At 43.0% G+C, this 23,118-nt stretch overlaps 1 protein-coding gene across 2 annotated transcripts in view; it reads left to right on the top strand.

Annotated features, from left to right (window-relative positions):
• Window positions 1-23,118, top strand: part of TNKS1BP1 (tankyrase 1 binding protein 1) — a 211,252-nt gene that overhangs the window by 47,887 nt on the left and 140,247 nt on the right. For both annotated transcript variants that reach the window (XM_077493184.1, XM_077493183.1), the window contains exon 2: window positions 16,856-16,927. In XM_077493184.1, the coding sequence (XP_077349310.1) occupies window positions 16,876-16,927 (52 nt within the window). In that variant the 5' untranslated portion in view covers window positions 16,856-16,875. The remainder of the gene's footprint in view (window positions 1-16,855; window positions 16,928-23,118) is intronic.

The following is a 23,118-nucleotide window of genomic DNA, read 5'->3' as shown; positions in this document are numbered from 1 at the left end:
AGGGGCCCCGGTTCCTGAAAGTGAAGTGGTGAAGATTGAGTTTGTTTGGTCTGTTTGGTTTTCCACAGCCGGATAAGGCAAGGGAGATTCCTATGGAATTTTTATAATTCTTGTGGGTTTTCTCCTTTAAGTAAATGTTACTATGCCTAAAGTCGCCACCGGGGGCTGTCAAGAGCACATACCTGTTCCATGCTTGTCAGTAGGGATGAGCCGAACACCCCCCCGGCTCGGTTTGCACCAGAACTTGCGAACGACCCCCGCGTTCGGTACGAACGTTAGAACCCCATTGAAGTCTATGGGACTCGAACGTTCGAATTGGAAAGTGCTAATTTTAACGGCTAATATGCAAGATAGTGTCCTAAAAAGGGTTTGGGGACCTGCCTCCTGCCTCAGGGGACATGGGTCACTGCAAAAAAAAGTTTTAAAAACTGCCGTTTTGGCGGGAGCACTGATTTTAATGACGATTAAAGTGAAAAAAAAAAGTGAAATATTCCTTTAAATATGGTGCCTGGGGGGTGTCTGTAGTATGCCTGTGAAGTGCCACGTGTTTCCCCGTGTTTAGAACAGTCCCTGCACAAAATGACATTAAACGGAAATAACACCATTTAAAACTGCTTGCGGTTTTAATGTTATATCTGGTTCCTGCAATATGGTTGAAAATCATTGAGAAAAATGGCATGGGTAGCCCTGCCTGCCCATTACCAGCCTATTTGGGTCTTGTACGCATATTAAGGGGAACCCCGTACCCATATTAAAAAAAGGAAATGCGTGTGGCCCCCAGGCCCTTTATACTCAGAACAGCAGTATACAGGCGGTGCAAACAAGACAGGGACAGTGTAGGTTTGTTGTGTTAAGTTGAATCTGTTTGTCATTTTCAACCGGTACATTTTTAAAGTGTAGCTCCAGTCAAAAAAACTATCTTTAAGCTTTTTGGAAAACATAGGGAAGGGTTATCACCCCTGTATAATTTGTTTTGTCGTCCATCTTTTTTCATCTCACTTGCTGCTGTCTCCTTGCGTTTGCAAGTAGGAGATGTTTGTAAGTTGGATGTTTGAAAGTAGGGGCCTGCCCTATATTATAGCGGTATGTACTGGGTACAGAGCACGCAGACAGCACGCATCTCCTAACACTACTGACTGCAAGCTCTATTATTAACCACTTGTTAGCCCAATGTTTGCATAAAGTGAAAGATGAAGTTATGCTGAGTAAATAGATATCAAACATGTCACTCTTCAAAATTGCACATGCCCGTGGAATGGCGCCAAACGTCGCTACTTAAAAAATCCCCATAGGCGACGCTTTAATTTTTTTTTTACTGGTTACATGTTTTGAGTTGCAGAGGAGGTCTAGGACTAGAATTATTGCTCTCGCTCTAACATTCTCGGCGATACCTCACATGTGTGGCACATGCGAGCACATGGGGACATGGGCGCTTTAATTTTTATTTTATTTTTTTATTGTTCATTTTACTTTATTTATTTTAGTTTGACATTTTTTTCCCCAAAAATATATTTTTGATCACTTTTATTCCTATTACAAGAAATGTAAACATCCCTTGTAATAGGAATATGGGGTGACAGGTCCTCTTTACAGTGAAATCTGGGGGGTCAATATGACCCCACATCTCACCTCTAGGCTGGGAAGCCTGAAATAAAAAATAAAAAAAAGATTCTGGCTTTGATCGTACTGGCGAGTTGGTAGAAGAACCGGAGGGCGGTGAGGGGTGGGGGGCGTCTATGGCTGGGTATTTCAGGGTATCACCGAGTATGGCTGGGTATCTCTGAGTATGGCTGGGTATGGCAATTTATGGCAGGGTATTACAGAGTATTGGTGGGGTATTGGCGGGGTACTACAGAGTAATAGCAGGGTACTGCAGAGTATTGGGGGGTACTACAGAGTAATGGCAGGGTACTGCAGAGTATTGGGGGTACTGCAGAGTAATGGCGGGTACTGCAGAGTAATGGCGGGTACTGCAGAGTATTGGGGGTTACTGCAGAGTAATGGGGGGTACTGCAGAGTAATGGCAGGGTACTGCACTGCAGAGTAATGGCAGGGTACTGCAGAGTATTGGGGGTACTGCAGAGTAATGGCGGGTACTGCAGAGTAATGGGGGGTACTGCAGAGTAATGGGGGTTACTGCAGAGTAATGGGGGGGGGGGTACTGCAGAGTAATGGCAGGGTACTGCACTGCAGAGTAATGGCAGGGTACTGCACTGCAGAGTAATGGCGGGGTACTGCAGAGTAATGGCAGGGTACTGCAGAGTATGCACTGGTATTGCAGAGTATTGGCAGGGAATTGAGGGGTTAAATTCGGTGAGCAGCGATGTGGGCACTGCAGATGCAGCCCACATCGCTGCTGACACCGATCTCTTTCCCCTCCGCTGTACCGATCGGTACAGAGAGGGGAGGGAGGAACAGGCGTCATAACATGACGTCGGTTTGCTTCCAAGTGATCACTCCGTCATTTGACGGAGCAATCACGTGGTAAACGGCCGCTATGAGCGGCCGTTTACCGTGATCCGTGATGCGACCCGGCGGTCACGGATGCTCTCGAGTGCGCACACCTCGGGGCACGCGAGAGCAGAATTCTGGGAGGCCGTTAATTAACGGCCTCTCAGAGTTAAACAACCCCCCTGAAGCCGTTAATCGGCAATGGCCAGTTGTTAAGTGGTTAAAGCTAGATCACTAGCTATATAGGTGAGGTGAATATAGTGGTGTATACTGCAGTCAGGGCACAGACAACAACCACTACACAGCAGCAAGATAGGAAATCAGCCAAAAACGATTGGTGTGTACTGTGTTGAAGGTACACAGAACACCCACTGCTTCAGATGCTAAGTAACACACTACACGAGGCCGCCTCAAAGGCGGCCTTATATAGTGTGGGGCGTGCACTACACAGCCTGAGCTATGATTGGCCACAGGCAGGATGCCTGTGGCCAATCATGGCTCTCCTCGCTGCCGGCGCTGCGATTGGCCAAGCATGCGGGGTCACAGTGCATGCTTGGCCAATCATGGGGCAGCAATGCACTGCGCCACCGCAGTGCATTATGGTCCGCGCGCGCGTCACTCGAATTTTGACGCGAACGGCCCAAACGTTCGGAATTCGCCGAACGGCCGAACAGCCAATGTTCGAGTCGAACGTACGTTCGACTCGAACACGAAGCTCATCCCTACTTGTCAGTCTTGCTCAGTGTTACAAGCTGCATGCTTCCTCCGAGCCCAAGCTCCAGGTAGGATGTGGGAAGGGGGGGTTTTCTTTTCGTGAATGTCCCCCCACAGCTTTTTCCAGACTAGAGGCCATGGGTCAGTCAGTGGTATGCCGCACCGCTCCCACTGCCGCCGCAATTACGGCAGCTCTCTATCCACCTGTCCTCCTCTCTCCTCTGCCCCAGCCCCCCTCCACGTGCACTCCGGTCATATTAGAGCCACCGCTCACACGGGAAACGGTCTTTTTTTTTAAAAGATGAGGGGGGACGGAAGGTCCAAAACGTGGTCTATGCCTAGCTATAAAGGTGCACTTTTTGCAGGTGCACACAGCTAAAGGAGGGAGACAGAGCAGATGGATGGCATGTGAGTGTGGGTGACACAGGCATTCCCAGGCCAATTTACTTAGCATCAGACTGAGCCTTGAGCGGCAGTTGCTGAACTATTTTGCTCAGAAGTGGGTGCATTTCTGGTAGTACCTCTGCATATGTGGTTAGCACTATCGGCAGAAGGGGAGGTACAAATACCCCCCAAAAAATAGGGGCTCAAAGGGATCTCCCTCAGGCTCTGAGGACCCTCCCCTGCAACACTATCTCCCCCTGAGAGACCTAGGGAGGCTGGTCAGAGTGACCAATGACTCCTCTTCTGAGGAATGAAGTGGGGAAGGACCCTCTTCTGCTTCACAGGCTGAGAAATTGCTGGTGCATTCTCTTACTGAAATGGTCCGCTACACATTTAACCTCCCTGGCGATACGATTATTTCGGATTTTAGATGCTAAAAGCGGTACCATTATTTTGCATGAAAATTTGGCGTTTTATATTGTAGTCCTGTAATTCTTAAGCCGCGTACACACGGGCGGACTGTCTGTCCAACTTAGTCCGCCGAAACACATTTAAGCGGACAGTCCGCTCGTGTGTGGGCTTCAGCTGACTTTTTCAGCGTGCAGTCTGGCGGACTAAGTATTTCGGAATTTCCGTAATATTATCCGTCCAACTTTGGTTTCAGCGGACAGTCCGCTCGTGAGTAGGCTAGTTGGACGGACTAAGTATGGCGCATGCTCAGAAAGGATTTACACGGCGGAAGGTTTCATTGCTGTGTATTGGACGTCCTATTTCTAGTCCCGTCGTACGTGCTGTACACGTCATTGCGCAAGCTTTCAACGGACTGTTTGTTCATCGTGTGTGGTCAAGTCCGTTCATTCGAAAGTAGGACGGACTGTCCGTCGGATTGTCTGACGGACTTAGTTGACCAGACAGTCCGCCCGTGTGTACGTGGCTTTAGGAATAACTCTCTTAAATCTGTCCAAACCAGAGTCTAGCAGACATCCCGGGTATGATAAAGTTTGAAAAATTAAATCATAAATTATAATATAATAAATAACTATAAATAATTGTACCAAATAATAATATAACAATAAAAAAAATTATTCAATAATGTAATCAAATCAAAAACACTGAAATTTGCTCAGTTGCAGAATTGTCACTGTCATTACTTTTCAGCATTTGATGACGGATCTCCCCACAAATCACTATCCCTCAATTCTGCAAGTGATTACAATTTATTATCGCTGTTTTATAGCTGGTCTAAAACCATTTTTGATGTAAAATGACAGTTTGGTTGCTATGGACAATCTCCAGTTTCCAGGCATAAAGAACAGTTTTTATTATATAAAACTGCATGCAGGGCACTGGACAGACCACTAGGGACAAAGGGGATGTGAAATATTTACATACAGCAATGTAATCTGTAAGATTACATTTTACTGTATGTATACTGTCTGTTTCACTTTTTGAATTTGGCGCCGATCTCCGTCCCCGTTCGTCGCAACGCTCGCAGGGCACGAAATCGGCTCCGTGATAGATCGAGCGAGGCACGGCTCGCTCGTACAGCGGGGAGACAACGCTGGATCTGAGGGAGAAGGTAAGTAAACCTCCTCCTGGATCCAGCGATGCAGTCCCGAGTCTGGCTCGGGGTTACCGCTAATGGTACAAAAATTCCACCCCGAGCCAGACTCGGGAAGACCGTCAGGGGGGTTAAGTTACCTGTAACTGAATCTGTTGAAAAGTCCACTTCTTGTTGGGTTCACTAAAGCCTCCTCAAGCAGTGCATGCTTTTCCTGTTCATTCTTTGCTGGAAAATCTTATTTAATCTGAGTGGGATAACCCAGATAAACATTTTTTTCCTCCTAACAAGTTTTCAACTCTTTATCCTATGGGGGAAAAATTTACAAAGATGTGGGGTATACCAGCAATTGACACTGCTACAGTATATCCTTTGTAAATTAAAGTTTGACTTGTCCTGTTGACAATGCTCACATGCTTAGGGATCCAACCGATAAAAAGTTGGAATTCCTGTTAAACATTTTTTCCTTGGCAGGTTCAGTAGCTCAACCTGCAGTGACAGCAATTGGAGCATGTCAATTCTTGAGAGGCCACTTGAAACAGGTGCTCAGGGTTTTCCTTGAACAGCAGGCCCAGGAGTTAGCCGAGCTGCCAGCGGCTTTGTGTTTTGCATTTGATGCAATCAGAGATTCTATTCTTCAGACCTCTTGCCTTACGCTTGGGTTGGTGCATAAGCGTAGAATCTTATGGTTGAAAAATTGGTCAGCCGAAAGCTTGGTCAGCCGAAGCACCATGCAAAAAGCTCCTGGCTGGTTTTCCCTTTCGCAGTCTAAGGCTTTTTGGGGATGATTTGGACAATTATATACAAAAGATTTCAAGTGGAAAAAGTACCCTTTTGCCAGTTAAGAAAAGGAGTAAACATCCCTCATTTAGCAAAATAGTTTTTTTATTGAAAGGCTTAAATGATACATAAATCATCAGACAATCAATCGTAAGACAAATAAAGTTATACAGTAGGTTTTAGTCTATAACATTACAATAGTGGTTTGTATACCCATCCTCTGTGTAATAGAGGGATTTCAAGCCTCACGATTTTTTTATTTTGAAGTTGCATATGGATTCAGCTAAATAACATTGTTCCTACAACAACATAACCAATAAGACAGATAATTAGTTCAACTGCTCAAACAATTTTCCTGGTATCGATTTAAGGTGACCATTGTGCATATAAACTTGAAGACTTTCCTTCCATTGTGGCTAGTATCTGCTCATATTTAAAGGTCTCGTCTACTCTTTTTTAATTAGTTCTCCCATATTAGGGGGACAAGAGGTTTTCCACTTCTTGGCTATCAAAAGTCTAGCCGCTGACAGTATCTGGACAACTATCATTCTGAGGGGTGGAGGGTACTGGTCTATATGTAAACTCAGTATTGCTAGTTCAGGGGATCCTAACTTAAGGATGCCAGTAACTTTGGAAATCAAGGTAAATACCTCCCTCCAGAAACTCTGGAGGTGGGGGCATTCCCAGAGCATGTGCAGAAGAGTACCAACTCTGCCACAACCACGCCAACAGTCGTTGAAATTGCCCTGCAAAAATTTCGCTGTGATGAATGGGGTATAATACCACCTAAGCAATATTTTCTGTGAAGCTTCCCAGTGTGTTACCGATCTGATGTATCTACAATTATTTTGTATAGCCGTTTTCCACTGATCGTCCATAAACGTCACAGAAAAATCTTTCTCTCATTTATGGAAGGGGGGTGTTTTCACAAATTGGCTCTTGCCTTGTAGTAAGTTGTAGAAAAGTGAAATTCCCCCTTTAACTTTAGATACGTCAGACCAGAACACCCATGCTTGATGTGGAATTTTAATGGAGTTGCCACAATGTTGTTTTAAGAATGACACGATTCTTAGATATGTATAGTAGTATGACCTGGGAAGGCAGAATTTATGCGCTAAGGACTCAAATGAAATAAACTTATCATGCTCCATTAAATATGAAACTACTGAGATACCTTTTTGTTCCCATGCTCACAGATCTAGATTCTCGATATATGTACCCATGGATGAGATAGGAGTAGAAATGTCAGTTAGGGTATGAGATACTTCTAGAGTATTGAGAAAATTTCTTCATGTGTCCACTATCAAATGTATAATGGGGTGTTCAGATTTGAAGGTCATGTTGGCAAAGCAATATGCTAACAGAGTAGAATATGGCGAGTTAGGTAGAAGCCAGGAGCCCTCAATCAGAGCCCACTGCTTCTCCTCTGGAGGGCAAAGCCAGTACTTCATTTGGTCTAATAAGCTCGCCATATAGTAATCCCTCAAGATAGGCAACCCCATACCACCAATTTCTCTTTTTCTATATAGAAGGGATTGGGAGCATCTTGGCTTCTTATCACCCCATACAAATTTATTGAGTTGAGCTTGAGCTGATTTAAAGAACGACTGAGGAATGGCAATTGGTAAGGCCCTAAAATAATATAAAAGCTTTGGGAGGATTACCATTTTGTATGCTGCCAGTCTTCCCATCCAAGACAAGTAAAACTTCTTAAGCCTATTTAACTCCTGTTGCAGGGAGGAAAGAAGAGGCATAAAGTTGATTTTGAAAAGATTGGAACTTGGTGACATTAGGTGAATACCCAAATATTGAATGGGTTGGTTCGACCATGGATATGGGAATCGTGTGGCCAATATCGATTGTGTTTTTTCTTTTACATTAATCGCAATCCAAAGACATGCAGGTAGGTTAATTGGCTTCTGTCCAAAATTGGCCTTAGTATATGAATGGGGACCTTGGATTGTGGGCTCCTTGAGGATAGGGACCAATGTGGGTATAGCAATGTACAGGGAAAGGGACCATTGTAGACACTCACTCAGGTTGAACTGGATGGACTGGTGTCTTTATTCAACCTAACAAACTATGAAACTATGAAACTATGAAGTAGATTAGATTTGGAAGAATTTACTTTATCGTAAGATATCTTGTTAAAATTTTCCAGGGTGTCATGTTCTGCCGGTAGAGAGGAGGAAGGGTGCGTTAGGGTTAAGATTACATCATCTGCAAATAATATGATGGAATGGGTGTGCTTAGGTGTTTAGATGCCTAAAATATGCGGGTGAGTACGGATCGTTTCCGCTAAGGGTTCCATCAGAAGGGCAAAAATCAAGGGAGATAACGGACACCCTTGACGTGTTCCGAGGGATTAGTGTATAAAGCTGATATAGCTGAGTTAATAGTCCCCAATATTCCGAATTTGTTGATTACTTGGCTTAGGTATCCCCAGTGGACCCTATCAAATGCCTTCTCTGCATCTAAAGTAAGAAGCAGAGAAGGATCTCCAGAGGCCTTTGCCGCATGTATCGGGTTAATAATCCTCCTGGTCACACGCGGCGCCTGACGCCCCGGAATACAGCCCACCTGATCATTTCTGATCAGTGACGGTAAAATGTTTGACAATCTGTTAGCCAGGATTTTTGCAAAAATCTTCAGGTCTACATTCAATAAAGAGATAGGCCTGAAGTTCTGTGGCTTATCTGGAGACTTCCCGGGGTTGGTTTATAATTGTGGCGGTTAACATTTCTGAAGGGAAAGAGGAGTCCGCGGTAGCTTTCTCAAAAGTTTTAAGTAGATGTTGGCCTAAAACGGGGTAGAATGTACGGTAATATTCTGAAGAGAAACCGTCAGGGCCAGGTGATTTGTTCAATGGCATGGCTAATATTGTTTTATATAGTTCGCTTAATGTTATGGGGCCATTTAGAGTGTCAAGGTGTGATTGGTTAATTTTAGGAAGTGATATTTTCTCAAGAAACTTACGGATCAAATCCGGGGTTGGTTGTGGAGTTGATGAGTCATCTTTTAAATTGTAAAGTGCATTATAATAATCCCTGAATGCGTTAGCGATATCCTTCGGGTTGGATAGTTTGGAACCATTAGTTGGGTGGTATATAAAGGGGATTTTCTGCTGAATTATTCTTTCTTTAATTTGTCTATCTAAGAGTTTCCCTGCATGGTTGCCTTGCTGATAGAAGAGCGCTTTCCATTTTTTAAACGTTCGTTCTTGTTGTGCAATCAGTAATAACCTAAGCTCGTGTCTTATGTTATCTAATTTAGAACTTCTAGTTGGGTCAGGAGCTTTTTTATTCATGGATTCTAAGTGCTCGATTTGTGAAATAAGAGTTTGTACTTTCAGATTAGTCTGTTTTTTGACCGTACTGCTAATTTTTATGAGTATCCCTCTCATGAAGGCCTTATGAGAGTTCCAAAGGGTGAAGGGGTCTGACACAGACTCAAAGAAACTTTTCAGTTCAGCCATAATTACCTTATTGAATTTTGGATGTGAAAAGAGAGAGGTATCATTTTTCCATCTATTGGCCTAGTTTCCGAGCGCCACCCCTCCACCCCAATTGAAACCGGAGCATGGACCGACCACGTGATGTTGTGAATAGATGACATGTTGACTTTTCGAAGTAAAAATTTATCAACCAAAAAGATATCGATTCTAGAATACGTTTTGTGGACATTGGAGTAGTAGGAGTAATCACGTTCTGTGGAGTGCTGGCATCGCCACACATCGAACAAACTCTCTGAGGCCATGAAGCGCGCAAGGGTGATCCTGTCTCTAGCTTTAGAGGGTCTCAGTGATGCATCTAAGGATTGATTCGGTATAGCGTTAAAATCACTGCATAGTATCAGATACCCCTTGCGCACTGCATTCACCTTCTTCCACACCTTATGCAAAAAAGATAGTTGCTTGGCATTTGGCAAATAAACATTCACAATAGTGTATACTGTGTTGTTGAATTCTCCTATCAAAATAATATACCTTCCTGATTGGTCAGTTTTCCACATGAGTACATTTAAATGAAATCAAGTTTCTAATCAGGATAGCCACTCCTCTATGTTTCTTCTGTGCATTTGAACAAAATACTGAAGGAAAGTGACTATTTTGCAATTGTGGATAATTTGAGTCACGAAAATGCGTTTCCTGAAGGCACAGAATATCACTTTGCAATTTCTTCGCTTCTTTCTATAGTAAACTTCATTTATGAGGGCTGTTCAGGCCTCTGACATTGAATGAGGTAACCTTAAATCCCATCCTGGAGGGTAAAAAGGATGGGCCTTTCCCAAGTCCTTGGAGCTATACCAGAAGCTATATACACTAGCTTGCACTAAACCGCTATAGGTGTGAGCAGAAAAAATGTAAACGTAACAAAAGCAGAACAGGAAAGAAAAAAACACAAAAAAATCTGATCACCAGTTGTTGTGCGACTTGCAGTTATACTGGTGGCCTGGTGGCACACAGCGGAAACACCACGAAGCAGTAACCAACAATAGGTGAACTGTAGAGTGTGCAAAAAAATAAAAACAGGTGATTCAAAAGAATCTGTAGGGAAATGAACCCTAAAAGAGGGCTAAAAGAGAACTAGGGAATTTTCACCAAGTCCCGGAGCTCTAAGTTCAAGTAGTGTAGTGATTACCTGGGCAGTCAGTCCGAAATGGGCCTCGGCCAGGCGGGGGATCCTGGACGCGGAGAGGAATCCGTAGAATGCGCCTCTTCCTCCCTTTCAAGGATTCGCCATTCTCGCAGGAGGTGAATTCCTTCTTCCACCGATTGATTGCATGTGTTTTCCCATCCTTTGAAACCAGAAGTTTGGCTGGGTACGCCAATTTATATGGAATACGGTGGTTCCTCAGGGGTTTCGTAATAGTTGCCATATTCCTTCTCCTTTGCATCGTGAATGCAGATAAGTCTGGGAAAAAGGATAGGCCTTGTGCAGATGATGGCACGTTTTCTGGGTTCCTCACACATATAAGAAATTTTTCTTTGGTTTGAAAGAAGTGAATCCTTGCTATAGTATCTCTTGGCAAGTGATCTGGGATATGTCTGGGCTTAGGAAGCCTGTGGATCCTATCAATGGCAAGATCATTCATAGAGGCGTCAGGTAATGCTTCCTGCAGGATTTTTTGGAAATGAGCCTGAAGGTCTGATGGTTTGACCGATTCCGGGATCCCACGGATCTTAATATTATTTCTTCTCGAGCGGTCTTCGAGGTCAGCCAATTTTTCTTTTAATAAGGATAACTCATCTCCCCTCTCATTATGAGCGTCGATAACTTCATTAATGGTTCCTGCAAATTCGCTCATTTTATGCTCTATGTGAGAGACTCTGTTGCCCACTGCCTTAACCTCTTCTTTAAAGTGGTTTGTGAGGGACAGGATATCAGCATGTAATGTACTGCGGAGTGACACCAGCATGTCCTTTAAAGTGGTATCTATTACAGGCTTATTTTTAGTGGGGAATTCCAGTATGGAGTCCTGGAGTTCTCTAGTGTCAGTAAGAGAAGCATTGCTGGATTCCTTCTCCTCCCTCCCCTGCATGTGTGGCTGTTTGGCTTTCACTGGGCTGGAAGTGGAGGATGCTAGGGGGGAGATTTGCCTGTCCCCTAGAGAGGATTCTGACAGAGGATGTGTGTGTGGAGCGATAGGGGTGTATTCGCCATCATGCCTGCCGCGTTCTCTGTCATCTTTCTTACCAGCGCCATCTTGGGCCTGTGCATTGCGGGGATGGCGGTAGAAGTCCGTCATTCTGCTCAGCCGCTTTGCTTCTTTCCTCCACCGGGACATGTTCCCCACGTCTGCCCGTCCTCGGGAGTGTAAAAACCGCTGTGATTCGCCGCCCAGGTATGCTGTAGGAAGCTACGGTATCTTTGCGGTGGACGGAGCTCTCTTACTACGCGGCCATACTCCTCGGTTGCCGGCCACGCCCCCTCAACATCCCTCATTTAAATGGGCTCTTTCTCCAGTGCCAGGAGCATCAGCCTCCAGGCAGTCGCGACGGCCTCTACCGTCAGGTTCAAGAGGCAAAACTCAGAGTCAACCCCAGAGACAAAAGAAGTCCTGGGGGAGGGAACCTACAAAACATAATACAAAAGCCCCTTTATGAAGGGACACCCCCGCTCGTTCGAGTGGGGAGAAGATTGCTGCAGTTCTCAAAGGTCTGGCAGGAGGATTTTCAGCAAAAGATGGGCGGTCTCCAAAATAACTCTCGGTTACAAACTAGAGTTCTGAGAATTACCGTCTCCTCCTTTCCTCAGATCAAATGTTTCTGAAGACGCAGAGAAAAAGAAGTCTCTCCTTCAAGCATTGGAGCAACTTTTGTTGCAAAAAGTAATCATGGTGGTTCCCATGGAAGAGCAGGGGTTGGGGTTTTATTCAAACCTTTTTACTGTGCCAAAAACAAATGGAGATGTCAGCCCCATTCTAGATCTCAAAGATCTAAACCGGTTCCTAAAAATGTGATCTTTTTGCATTGAATCAATCCAATCAGTAGTCTCCATCCTACAAGGAGGAGAACTTCTGGCATCAATCGACGTCAAAGATGCATACCTGCATGCACCTATTTTCCCCGCTCATCAGAAATATCTGCGTTTCGAAGTAGAAAAATTTCATTTTCAGTTTCTAGCTCTACTGCATCTCCGGGTGTTTACAAAGGTCCTGGCCCCTCCTCTGGCCAGATTAAGGGCCCAGGGTATAAAGATTATAGCTTACCTAGGTGACCTGCTCTTAATAGACCGGTCGGTACACCACTTAGACCAAAGCTTGGTCACCACAGTCAACTACCTGGAATAACTAGCTAGCGAAGTCTTCTTTAAAACCAGTAAGAAGACTAGAGTACTTGGGTCTGGTTATAGATACAACCCAGAAGAGGGTGTTTTTACCTCAGGCAAAAATCAGCGTCATAAAGGAGTTGGTTTAGGTAGTCAGGGTGACAAAGGGCCCTTCTATTCACCTTTGTATGAGTTTGTTGGGAAAGATAGTGGCTTCATTCAAAGTGGTTACCTATGCTAAGTTTCATTCAAGACTGCTGCAAAACAGTATCCTGTCTGCCTGGAACAAGAGAGTCCAGACGCTAGATTTTCCGATGCGTTTCTCGCCAATAGTGCATCAGAGCCTCAGTTGGTGGTTGATACCCGAGAATCTGCGGAAAGGGAAATCCTTCTTACCAGTTAACTGGAAAGTGGTAACAACAGATGCCAGCCTTTTGGGTTGAGGAGCAGTTCTGCAAGAGAAGACTGTCCAAGGGAAATTGTCGAGAACCGAGAGGACCTTACCCATCAACATTCTAGAGATTCGGGAAGTGTGCCTAGCCCTAAAGGCCTGGACATTCAGGTTGCAGGGTTGTCCTGTCAGGATCCAATCCAACAATGCCAACAAAGGCTATTGAAACCCTCATTCTGAAGAATCGTGGGCTTTCAGGCTCAGTGATATCTACCTTGATCAATGCAAAGAAGCCAGCTTCCAGAGTCATTTATTGTAGAGTCTGGAAGACATATGTTTCCTGGTTTGAATCCAAGGGTTGGTATCCCAGAAAGTATGTCATAGGTAGAATCCTTGCTTTTCTGCAAATGGGGTTAGAGATGAAGCTGGCCTTGAGTTCTATCAATTGCCAGGTCTCGGCCTTATTGGTATTGTTTCAATGTCCGCTTGCTTCCCATTATTTGGTCCAAAGCTTTATACAGGGGGTAACGTGTCTTAATCCACCAGTTAGGGCACCCCTGAACCCCTGGGACTTGAATTTAGTTCTGTCGGCATTACAGAAACAGCCTCTTCTGCCTATATGACATATTCCCTTGGTCCTTTTGACAAAGAAGCTAGTTTTTCTGGTAGACATTTCCTCTGCAAGAAGGGTATCAGAATCGGCAGCTCTTTCTTGTAAAGAGCCATATTTAATCATTTACAAGGATAGAGTAGTATTGCGTCCTCATCCTAGCTTTTTACCGAAGGTGGTTTCAGGTTTTCATCTAAACCAGGATATTGTTCTGCCTTAACTTTTCCAGAACCCTGTTCAACGGAAGAATAGTCACTACATTCTCTGGTAGGGATGGGCTTTATGCTCTGTTTGCCAGTTCTCCGAACAGCGAACAATTTGGGGTGTTCGCGGCAAATTCAAAAGCCGCGAAACACCCTTTAAAAGTGGGAGAAATCAAAAGTGATAGTTTAAAAGGCTTATATGCATTATATTGTCATAAAAAGTGTTTGGGGACCCGGGTCCTGCCCCAGGGGACATGTATTAATGCAAAAAAAAGTTTTAAAAACTAACGTTTTTTTCGGGAGCAGTGATTATAATAATGCTTAAAGTGAAAGTGTAATATTCCTTCAAATTTCGTACCTGGGGGGTGTCTATAGTATGCCTGTAAAAGGGGCGCATGTTTCCCATGTTTAGAACAGTCTGACAGCAGAATGACATTTCTAAAGGTAAAAAAAGTAATTTAACTATAGCTGTGAGTAGATTTAAATGACTTTATTTCCTTTAGAAATGTAATTTTTCTGTCAAACTGTTCTAAACACGGGAAACATGCGCCCATTTACAGGCATACTATAGACACACCCCAGGTACGAAATTTAAAGGAATATTACACTTTTATTGTTTGAATTTAAGCATTATTAAATCACTGCTCCCGAAAAAACTGGCGTATTTAAAACTTCTTTTTTTTGCATTGATACATGTCCCCTGGGGCAGGACCCGGGTCCCCAAACACTTTTTATGACAATAACTTGCATATAAGCCTTTAAAATGAGCACTTTTGATTATTCATGTTCGTGTCCCATAGACTTTAATGGTGTTCGCGTGTTGGAACAAATTTTTTGCCTGTTCGCATATTCTGGATGCGAACCAAACCTGGGGGTGTTCGGCTCATCCATATTCTCTGGATGTAGTGAGAGCTGTCAAAGTCTATTTGGAGGTGACTGCTCAGGTTTGGAAAACAGATGTTTTGCTTGTGTTGCCTGAAGGTCCTAGAAAAGGACAGGCACCGTTGAAATCTACTATTGCTAAGTGGATTCGGCAAGTAATTATTCAAGCTTATGGTTTGAAGAGGAAAGTTCCACCTTTTCAAATCAATGTGCACTCCACCAGGGCTGTTAGTGCTTTATGGTCAGTGCATCATCAGGCCTCTATGGCTCAAATCTGCAAGGCCGCAACTTGGTCTTCAGTCCATACATTCACCAGATTCTTTCTGGTAGATGAAGATATTGCCTTTGGGCGCAGTGTGTGTTTGTTTGTGTCTCCCCCCTCATTGCTCTGGGACATCCCACATAGAAACTACTATGGCTCTGTGTCCCGTGATGTACGATAAAGAAAATAGGATTTTTATAACAGCTTATTTGTAACCTTTTCTTGGAGTACATCACGGGACACAGATATCCTTCCCCTCTTTTGATACACATATATTGCTATATTGCAAAAAGTTTAAAATATAGTTTTTTTTTTCAAAATTGTCTTTTTTGTTTATAGCGAAAAAAACAAAAACACAGAGGTGATCAAATAGCACCAAAAGAAAGCTCTATTTGTGGCAAAAAAAGGATGTCAATTTTGTTTGGGTACAACGTTGCATGACCGTGCAATTATCAGTTAAATCAACGCAGGGCCGTATTGCAAAAAATGGCCTGGTCATTAAGGGGGAAAATCTTTTGGTCTGTAAGTGGTTAAAAGGAGACCTATTTAAAATAAAGGAGTGAGTAGCTACAGATTAGGTTTAAAATTGAAAAATTGAAAATAATGCACTAGGGAGCTTAAATTGAATGGATCAGGGGTCCCTAGTAGATTAAACACTCAATACCATGCAATATCAAGCCACAGCAAGTAAGGCTAGCAGAATATTAGCATGCATCAAAAAAGGGTATTTACGCAAGGTTTAAAACTATAATTATACTGCTTTACAAAATTCTGGTTGGGCCAAATCTTGAGCATGCTGTCCAGTTTTGGCCACCAATCCTCAGAAAGATGTGTTTGAACTGGAGGGAGTCCAGGTAAGAGCGACAAAGCTAATGACGGGGGTTGGAGGACCTCAGTTATGAGAAAAGACTACAGATGTTAAACTTATTCTCCCTAGAGAAGAGACTTGAGTCCTGTACTGCTCTGCTGCATTGTGAACACAGGAGGTTGCTTACTTGGCACATGCACCATTCAGAAAATGATTTGCATTTTCTAAATGAATGCAAAGAGTTCTCTGATTGGACGAGATGGAGAGTGGGGTGGTTATGTCACTGAAAAGTATTCTCTGAATGGCACCCATGCCGATCAGCCAACCTCCTGTGTTACCCAATGCTGCAAGGCAACCACTCTGCATGGGACCCAGAAGCAAGTGCCAATAATTGGAGTAGTGGTACTTCAGTGATTTCCAACTTCCAGGAGCATTGGTATGCATAGATGGATTGGTCCAAGCTGGGCCAATGTAACAATGTAAATATTTCCATACTTTCTTCTTTAAAACCAAACTTGGTGAAAACAAAACTGTACCATTTTAATACAACTAATGTAGCCTTCAAGATGGTTTTTGGCGGGATTGACTCTAAAAATCTTAGTTTGTCTCAAACAGATATTTCTGGTGTGTCTGAATTGCTCAGTGACCTTGATTCATCAAGCAGCTGTGGCATTTAAGCGCTAAATGGCACTTAAGAGATGCTAAGGTGACGTACAATAATAACAACTGAGAGGTTTGTGTTCCCTAAATGTGCTTTAAGTGTTACTGGAAATTTGATGAATCAAGTCAAACGTTTTCTTGACTCACTGTCCATCTGTTGTAAATGGCACATTTCTGTACAGTCGGGTACACACTTTTGTGGCATATTTGCACAAACAGGTTAGCAATATTACACAATAATGTCAGTTGTGTTAAGGCCGCCTACTCATTTTGAATGGGCTGCCAACGCATCCTATTTTTTCCCAAGAGCATTTTAAAACAATTGCTCTATTTGATTGTACCAATAACAAAAAAAAATCTCTTCTTCTTTTGCTGCCAGGGACACTACCCAGCATCATCATGTCGGCCAGCAGTGCACAGCAGACAGTGGAGAAGAAAGAATCAGTGAAAGGTATGGTGACCATATGAGATTATAGAATATTAACAAATAAAAACAGAAAAAGGACATGTTTGAGGGACAACACACACAAGTTACTGGGAAACATATGTGTAACAAAGCTGCAACAGAAACAGCTAGATCTGGCTCACATAAATTATTTGTATTGATCCAAACATGAAATCATTGGTGGTTCTTGAATTCCCTGTATATACCGAGGACAATAAGCTTTTGTGTATTATATTACTAGGCAATGCAGTCAATTTGATTTTTTTCCTGCTTTTGGGTCTGTCATATTAGTAAAAATGGTTCTAATTCCTTCTGTGGAATCTGGCATTTTTAGCTATGCTGAATATATATATGTAGCACTAACCGCCGAAGGAGCTGCTGGTTTTATTCAGGCTTACGGTTCTGCTTGCCTCTTCATCCTAGGGGGGTCCCGTGGAAAGTAGCCCAAATGAAGATATATCAGACACGTGGTCCTTTTTGAAGATTTATTTAGGGGTAACACCAAAGAAAAACACAAGACACAGTCCTTCAATAGAGGGTTAGAGGATAAAGGGAGTTCAGGCACCTGGTAATTGCGGGTTAGAGGTATCAGTCAGATCCAGAGGACAAACAGCTCCACAGACTGGATCCAGCAGTCACCAGATGGGCCCCTCTCACTTGACCGAGCAGCCGATGATATGCCAAACAAAGTCTCTGCCACAGACTTGTTAATGAAACTTATGCCGCGTACACACGATCGAAAATTCTCGTCGGAAAAAGCTCTGATGGTTTTCCCAATGGAATTCGGCTCAAGCTGTCTTGCCTACATGCGGTCGCATCAAATTATGATCGTTTATAACACGGTGACAGACAACACGTACAACGGGACTAGAAAAAGGAAGTTCAATAGCCAGTAGACAATAGCTTCTGTCTCGTAGTTGAATCTGAGCATGCATGATTTTTGGTGTGTCGGAATTGCATACACACAATCGGAATCACCGATAGAAAGTTTTTCCATCTGGAAAAGTGAGAACATGCTATAAATTTTTGGCTGGCGGAAATTCAGACAGCTAAATTCCGATGGAGCATACACACGGTCGTATTTTCCGATGAAAAGCTCTCATCAGTCTTTTTCTGGCCGGAATTCTGATCGTGTGTACGCGGCATTAGAGATTCTTGAGAGTTTTTAGGAAGAACTACCATACAGTACCAGATTCTTTCAGCCAACCGGGCGATACTGTTAAGATATTGATCCGGGATGCGTCCTCAAACTGAGTTTCCAGGCTCCTCCAGAGACACCAGCCTTGCGCTCGGTCCTCCACCGGAAAAGTCCTCCCCTAGATCCTTCAGCTTTCCTTGGCTTCTCCCCCCAGGTGAGACAGCACAGGACCACCCCTGGATCAGTAGGCCCCAAGATATTCCTGGGCCTAAACTCTCAGTTGCAGAGCCTCGGGCCAGCAGGCCCCAAAGGCGCAAGACCATGCAACACAGACCCCAGGCCAGGAGGGCCCTGGGGTTGGGATCACAGACCCCGGAAAACAACAAACCCAGAAAAATGGCATCTGTACCTTAAATACCCTCTCCCAGAATGCACAGTAGGGAAACCACACCCACTGAACCCTTTCTGAGCAAGAGGTGGTTTTTAATACATCCAGCCTGTTCCACACCCACTGACAGTGACAGTGACACCTACGGTCAGGTGGGAATCAGTGCAACCCAACTGGACTGGTACAGAAACTAGAACTTTAGAGAAATTAGTCTGAGCCAAACTAAAGCTTCAGATTGTTCAATTTAAGAAAAAAAACAATAGCGTCTGCTAGTCAGGAGCAGGGCGCTACATATATATTTAAAAAAAAATTCCATTCAACAGTCTATAAACTGTAACATATAGTACAGCATACAAAGTGCAGTGCAATTTGGAATATATAGTGTATAGCACAGCCCACAGACTCCATGGCATCATAACAGTAGCTCACTTTTGTAGCAAACTGAACTTATCTTTAAAGGTATTTATTCGATTTCCTCCTAACTGACCCCTACAAAATAAAATTATAATTACTTGACGGAGAAGTATGGCCAGAGCTTTTTTGGTCATAGTTCTCCTGTGGGTCTCCTGTGAGTTCACTTAGTTCTGCACCCTTGTGACCCAGATTTTGTCACAGAACTTGTCCAGGCTTTGCAGGGATCCCAACAATAATGTCAGGATCCACCCACATGCTTGACCAGCAGCCGGCCCAGCCTGTCAGCTGACTGCTGAGAGCCTGAGCTAGTGGTTTCTGTCTCCAGCACAGCCCAGGGCTCCAGTGAGTGCTGGGTGGGCAGAGCACAGAGTGGTGACTGACATAGCGGTGACTGTTCAGAGCGGACCCAAGAACTGAGTGATCAGCAGTGTTTGATCGCTCAGTTCTTGGTGTAGAGCTGGCAGGGGTCAGCAGCAGCATCGAATCAATGCTGCACCCACATAGGTGAGTACCGTATGTACATTTGTTTTTTACTGTTTCCCATACTTCTCATTTAAACCGACTTAGTAAAGTCCTGTCTGCATAGTTTGCTAGCCTGTTAGTTAATAAATTGTAAAAGCCAAAATGTGTTTTTTCTGAAAAATATATTGTAGCCAATGGTAAGGTGGTCTTAAGAATTTAAACTTTAACACTGGTCAAAAAACAATTTTGGGCCATTATGTAATAATCTTGTGAGGAAGGCTACATTCTTTTCTCAGTAGCAGGTTTTCAAACATCTTGAGCAGTATCCAATTTTTGGTCCTGTTCCTAAGCTGCTTGAAGGAAGCCTTAAAGCTTTTGTTAATGGACAGTACAATGTAGTCCTTGAAAATAAAAAAAAGGGTAATAAACAGTGTGAGGTTTCCCTTATTGTTCAGCCAAACCCTTATTAAGGTATGCAGCCTTAGTGGCCAAGAATCAGAGGGCAGAGAGTGAGTGGCCTGCATCCTGTACCATACCAGGCCATATCTCTTTCAACATTGTAAGTGGCACCATGCAAGGAGAGGTGGAAAAAGCCTGGTGATATCGGTGACCATATTACAACACAACCAAATATGGTCAGTGATGTCACCAAGTATTTCTGGCCCTGTGTTTACATTACTGTAGCACCCGGGGTTTGTCATTTAGTGATTGGTGTGCAGCAGGTCAGTGTGGCGTCAGGAAACATTGAATTTGAAAAGAGATTTTCATACCTGGAAGACATGATTGCTGATGGATTTACATAGGGGAGCATTATCTAATTGTTTTTTTTTTTTTTTTTTGTGTATTGGAATTAAATAACTACCAAAAGATAGTGTTTATTTTTTGGGGAAAGAGTAATAAAGGGTAATTCTGTACTTATTCTTCTGGGAGAGGGTGGATACCTACAGGCAACTTTATTATAAATGGGACTACAAGATTCCAATAAGTTCCCCGTCACATCTCTTTTTGGGGACGGAGAGTGGGGGAAAAGGCAACCCAGATTACAGCATACTAACGAAAATAAAGGAAAAGCAAAGAAGAAGGGGGACAATCCACATACCATTGTATATAGACCACAGTATGGTGGGTCTGATTAGCTCTGAGGTAGAGGGTACAGCTCTCAAAACACATAAACTAGGCCCCTGTGGATGAACACGTGCTCAGCATTTGGACTAGATTCTATTTGTGAAATCACTGGAATTTGTTTTGTTTTATTTACAATAAAAGGTCTTAAGGCCGGTGCATCCCCTTTTTTTGGTATCTAGACATGTGCGGTTTGTATCGTTCCAAATTAAAATTCTGATAAATTTTTATTATCTGGAAATTCGGATGTATCTGAATTTCTGAATTAGAATAGTACGGAATTGAAACAAATCCAAAATAACGAACAAAAAATTATTTTTGAATTCTGATAGTTTTCCAATTTTCAAACAGAATAAAATAAAATAGAAAATAAAGGAATTGAATCTAATCAAAATTTTTTTCTGTTCCTTTATTTTCTATTCTATTTTATTATTTATGGAATTTGGAAAACTATTTGAATTCGAAAACTATTTGAATTCGATTCGAAAAACTTTCCAATCAATTTGAAAACGAAAAAACAAAACACATTCTGAAAACAATTAAATGAATTTAACTAAACAAATTTATGTAAATAATGAATCGCTACGCAACAAAACAAATGGTAAGTGTTTAGGGATGGAGGTGGGTAAAATGGTTAGACAGGTGTTTTTACCTCCATTCAGTGAATCCATGAAGGTAAAAAAAACAAAAAAAACATTTTGACCTTGGGGAACCATTTTAGGGTTATGTTGCTGTGTGTGTCCCAAATAGTGTAATTTCCTTTCACTTTCTATTCATTTGACCACTGCCTTCAGAACAATTTAGTAAGGGAAATTTTACCAGGAAGACAGCAATCAAAATCTACACAGGTTCTAACCTTTCCTAACTCTATCAAGAACAGGAATAAAAAAGTTTTTGTTGTGATGTGGGAGGCAGAGTTCTTTATTAACATGTTTTGCCATCCATAAAGCACATGCAACTTTCTGAGTACAGTATATTATACAAGAACTAGAACAAACTTGTACAAAGAATAGAAAAGTATTATACATGTAACAACTGTAAATAGTGAAATCTACAGGTTTGGGGCATGAACACCACAGGTTGGCTAAGGTTTATACTTTACCAGAAGCAGGATAGTTTGGGTTAACATTTGTTGGCCCTTGTACACACGGTCAGAGATTCCGTCGGAATGTGTCCGATCGGAGCGTTTTGTCGGATATTCCGACTGTGTGTGGTCTGCATCGGACTGTTTCCGTCGGACCAACTTTTGAAACTTGCCGGAAATATTTTATCTACACAATTTTATATTTAGTTTTTTCTTTTTTGGCTGCATTTTTTTTTCCTAAACATCTCCTTTTTTGACAGTTTGTTAATTTTTCCATTTTTTGGGGTGTGTTTTGTGTGTAAACTTACCACAACAACATTATTATATTTTTTAGATTTTCTTTTTTAATCTACAGGAGGTTGTTTAGTGTTGGTACCCCTTGTTATTCATTTCACTTTTTTTTTTTTTTTAAATGTACCTGCCTGCTCACAAATAAACTGGCCTTTTGGAAGGAAAACATAAGTATTTCATCAAACAAAAAATACCTTTATTTTGGTCTCAATAAAATAAAAAGAGGAAGGCAGCGCTGGAGAAACTTGTTACTTTGGTGCATCCTTTGGCCCCCAGGGCAGACATGAACTAATTAGCAAAAGAAAAATTGGTGGCCTGAGGAGTACATATCTCAGGAAGAGAAGTCTGGTCCAGAAGTCCTAGAGATCAGGAAAATCAGATGCCATCTATGTCCCCAGGATGTGGTTCTTCAAGAGGCTGCATCTTCTGGCAGACCAGACTGAACAAAGGCCATCACTCTCTCGTCTTCCTTAGGCACTTCCCACCAGGCATCCTTCGAGGCTGTGGCTGGGCTCCTGTAGTTGTTGCAGGAGGAGGAGAAGGAGGGCGTTGGTCTACCTCCTGGCTGCCACTTGCCACAGCCTCCGCCCGGCTGAGGTCTTCCTGTGTATGAAAATGGGACATAGTTTTAGTTTTTTTGCTCATCAATCACACCATTTTGAGCTCATGACTTTTGCAAATTGAATGTTACCAAATAGAACAGACTGTCATTCTGAGCCCAGCATTTTTAATTCCTGTCCCAATCATTTTTGGTCACTACTGTCTAGATGTAAACCACTTTGTTAAATCACAACTTACTGATCAATAAGAACATATAGTTAACATCATTAAATGTAACACAGGAAATATGTTCAACAATGCAATACCTGTCTCAAGCTGGGCCCCACCACATGTTGTTGCCTGGAAGGCCCAGGTTGGACGTTGGAAGCTTCAGCTGGGGGGGAAGGAAGCCTTGAAGGAAGACTGGAGAGTGGTGGCCTGGGTACCCCCTGGTCTACCAGAAAATGCAGCCTCTGGAAGTAAACCATCCTGGGGTAATAAACGGCATCTGGATCTCCTGATCTCAAGGACTCAAGGTGCTTCTTTCTCTCCCTGAGATGTATACTCTTCATTACACCAATTTTCCTAGTCACATAGGCCATGTCTGCCGTGGGGACCAGGATCCGCACCAAAGAAAGAAGTTTCTCCAGGGCTGCCTTCCTCTTTCTTCTGTCATAATAAAACTGGTTGTTGATCTGCCACAGGCAGGGCATCTCCTTGTACAGTTCGAGGAATAGCCCCATAAAATTGGGGTTTTG

The sequence above is a fragment of the Lithobates pipiens genome, unplaced genomic scaffold, assembly GCF_037356315.1.
Source record: "Lithobates pipiens isolate NorthernLeopardFrog02 unplaced genomic scaffold, aLitPip1_a1.2 Scaffold_19, whole genome shotgun sequence".
In the NCBI taxonomy this organism is placed as follows: domain Eukaryota; kingdom Metazoa; phylum Chordata; class Amphibia; order Anura; family Ranidae; genus Lithobates; species Lithobates pipiens.
This window is presented reverse-complemented; position numbering and strand designations above follow the sequence as displayed.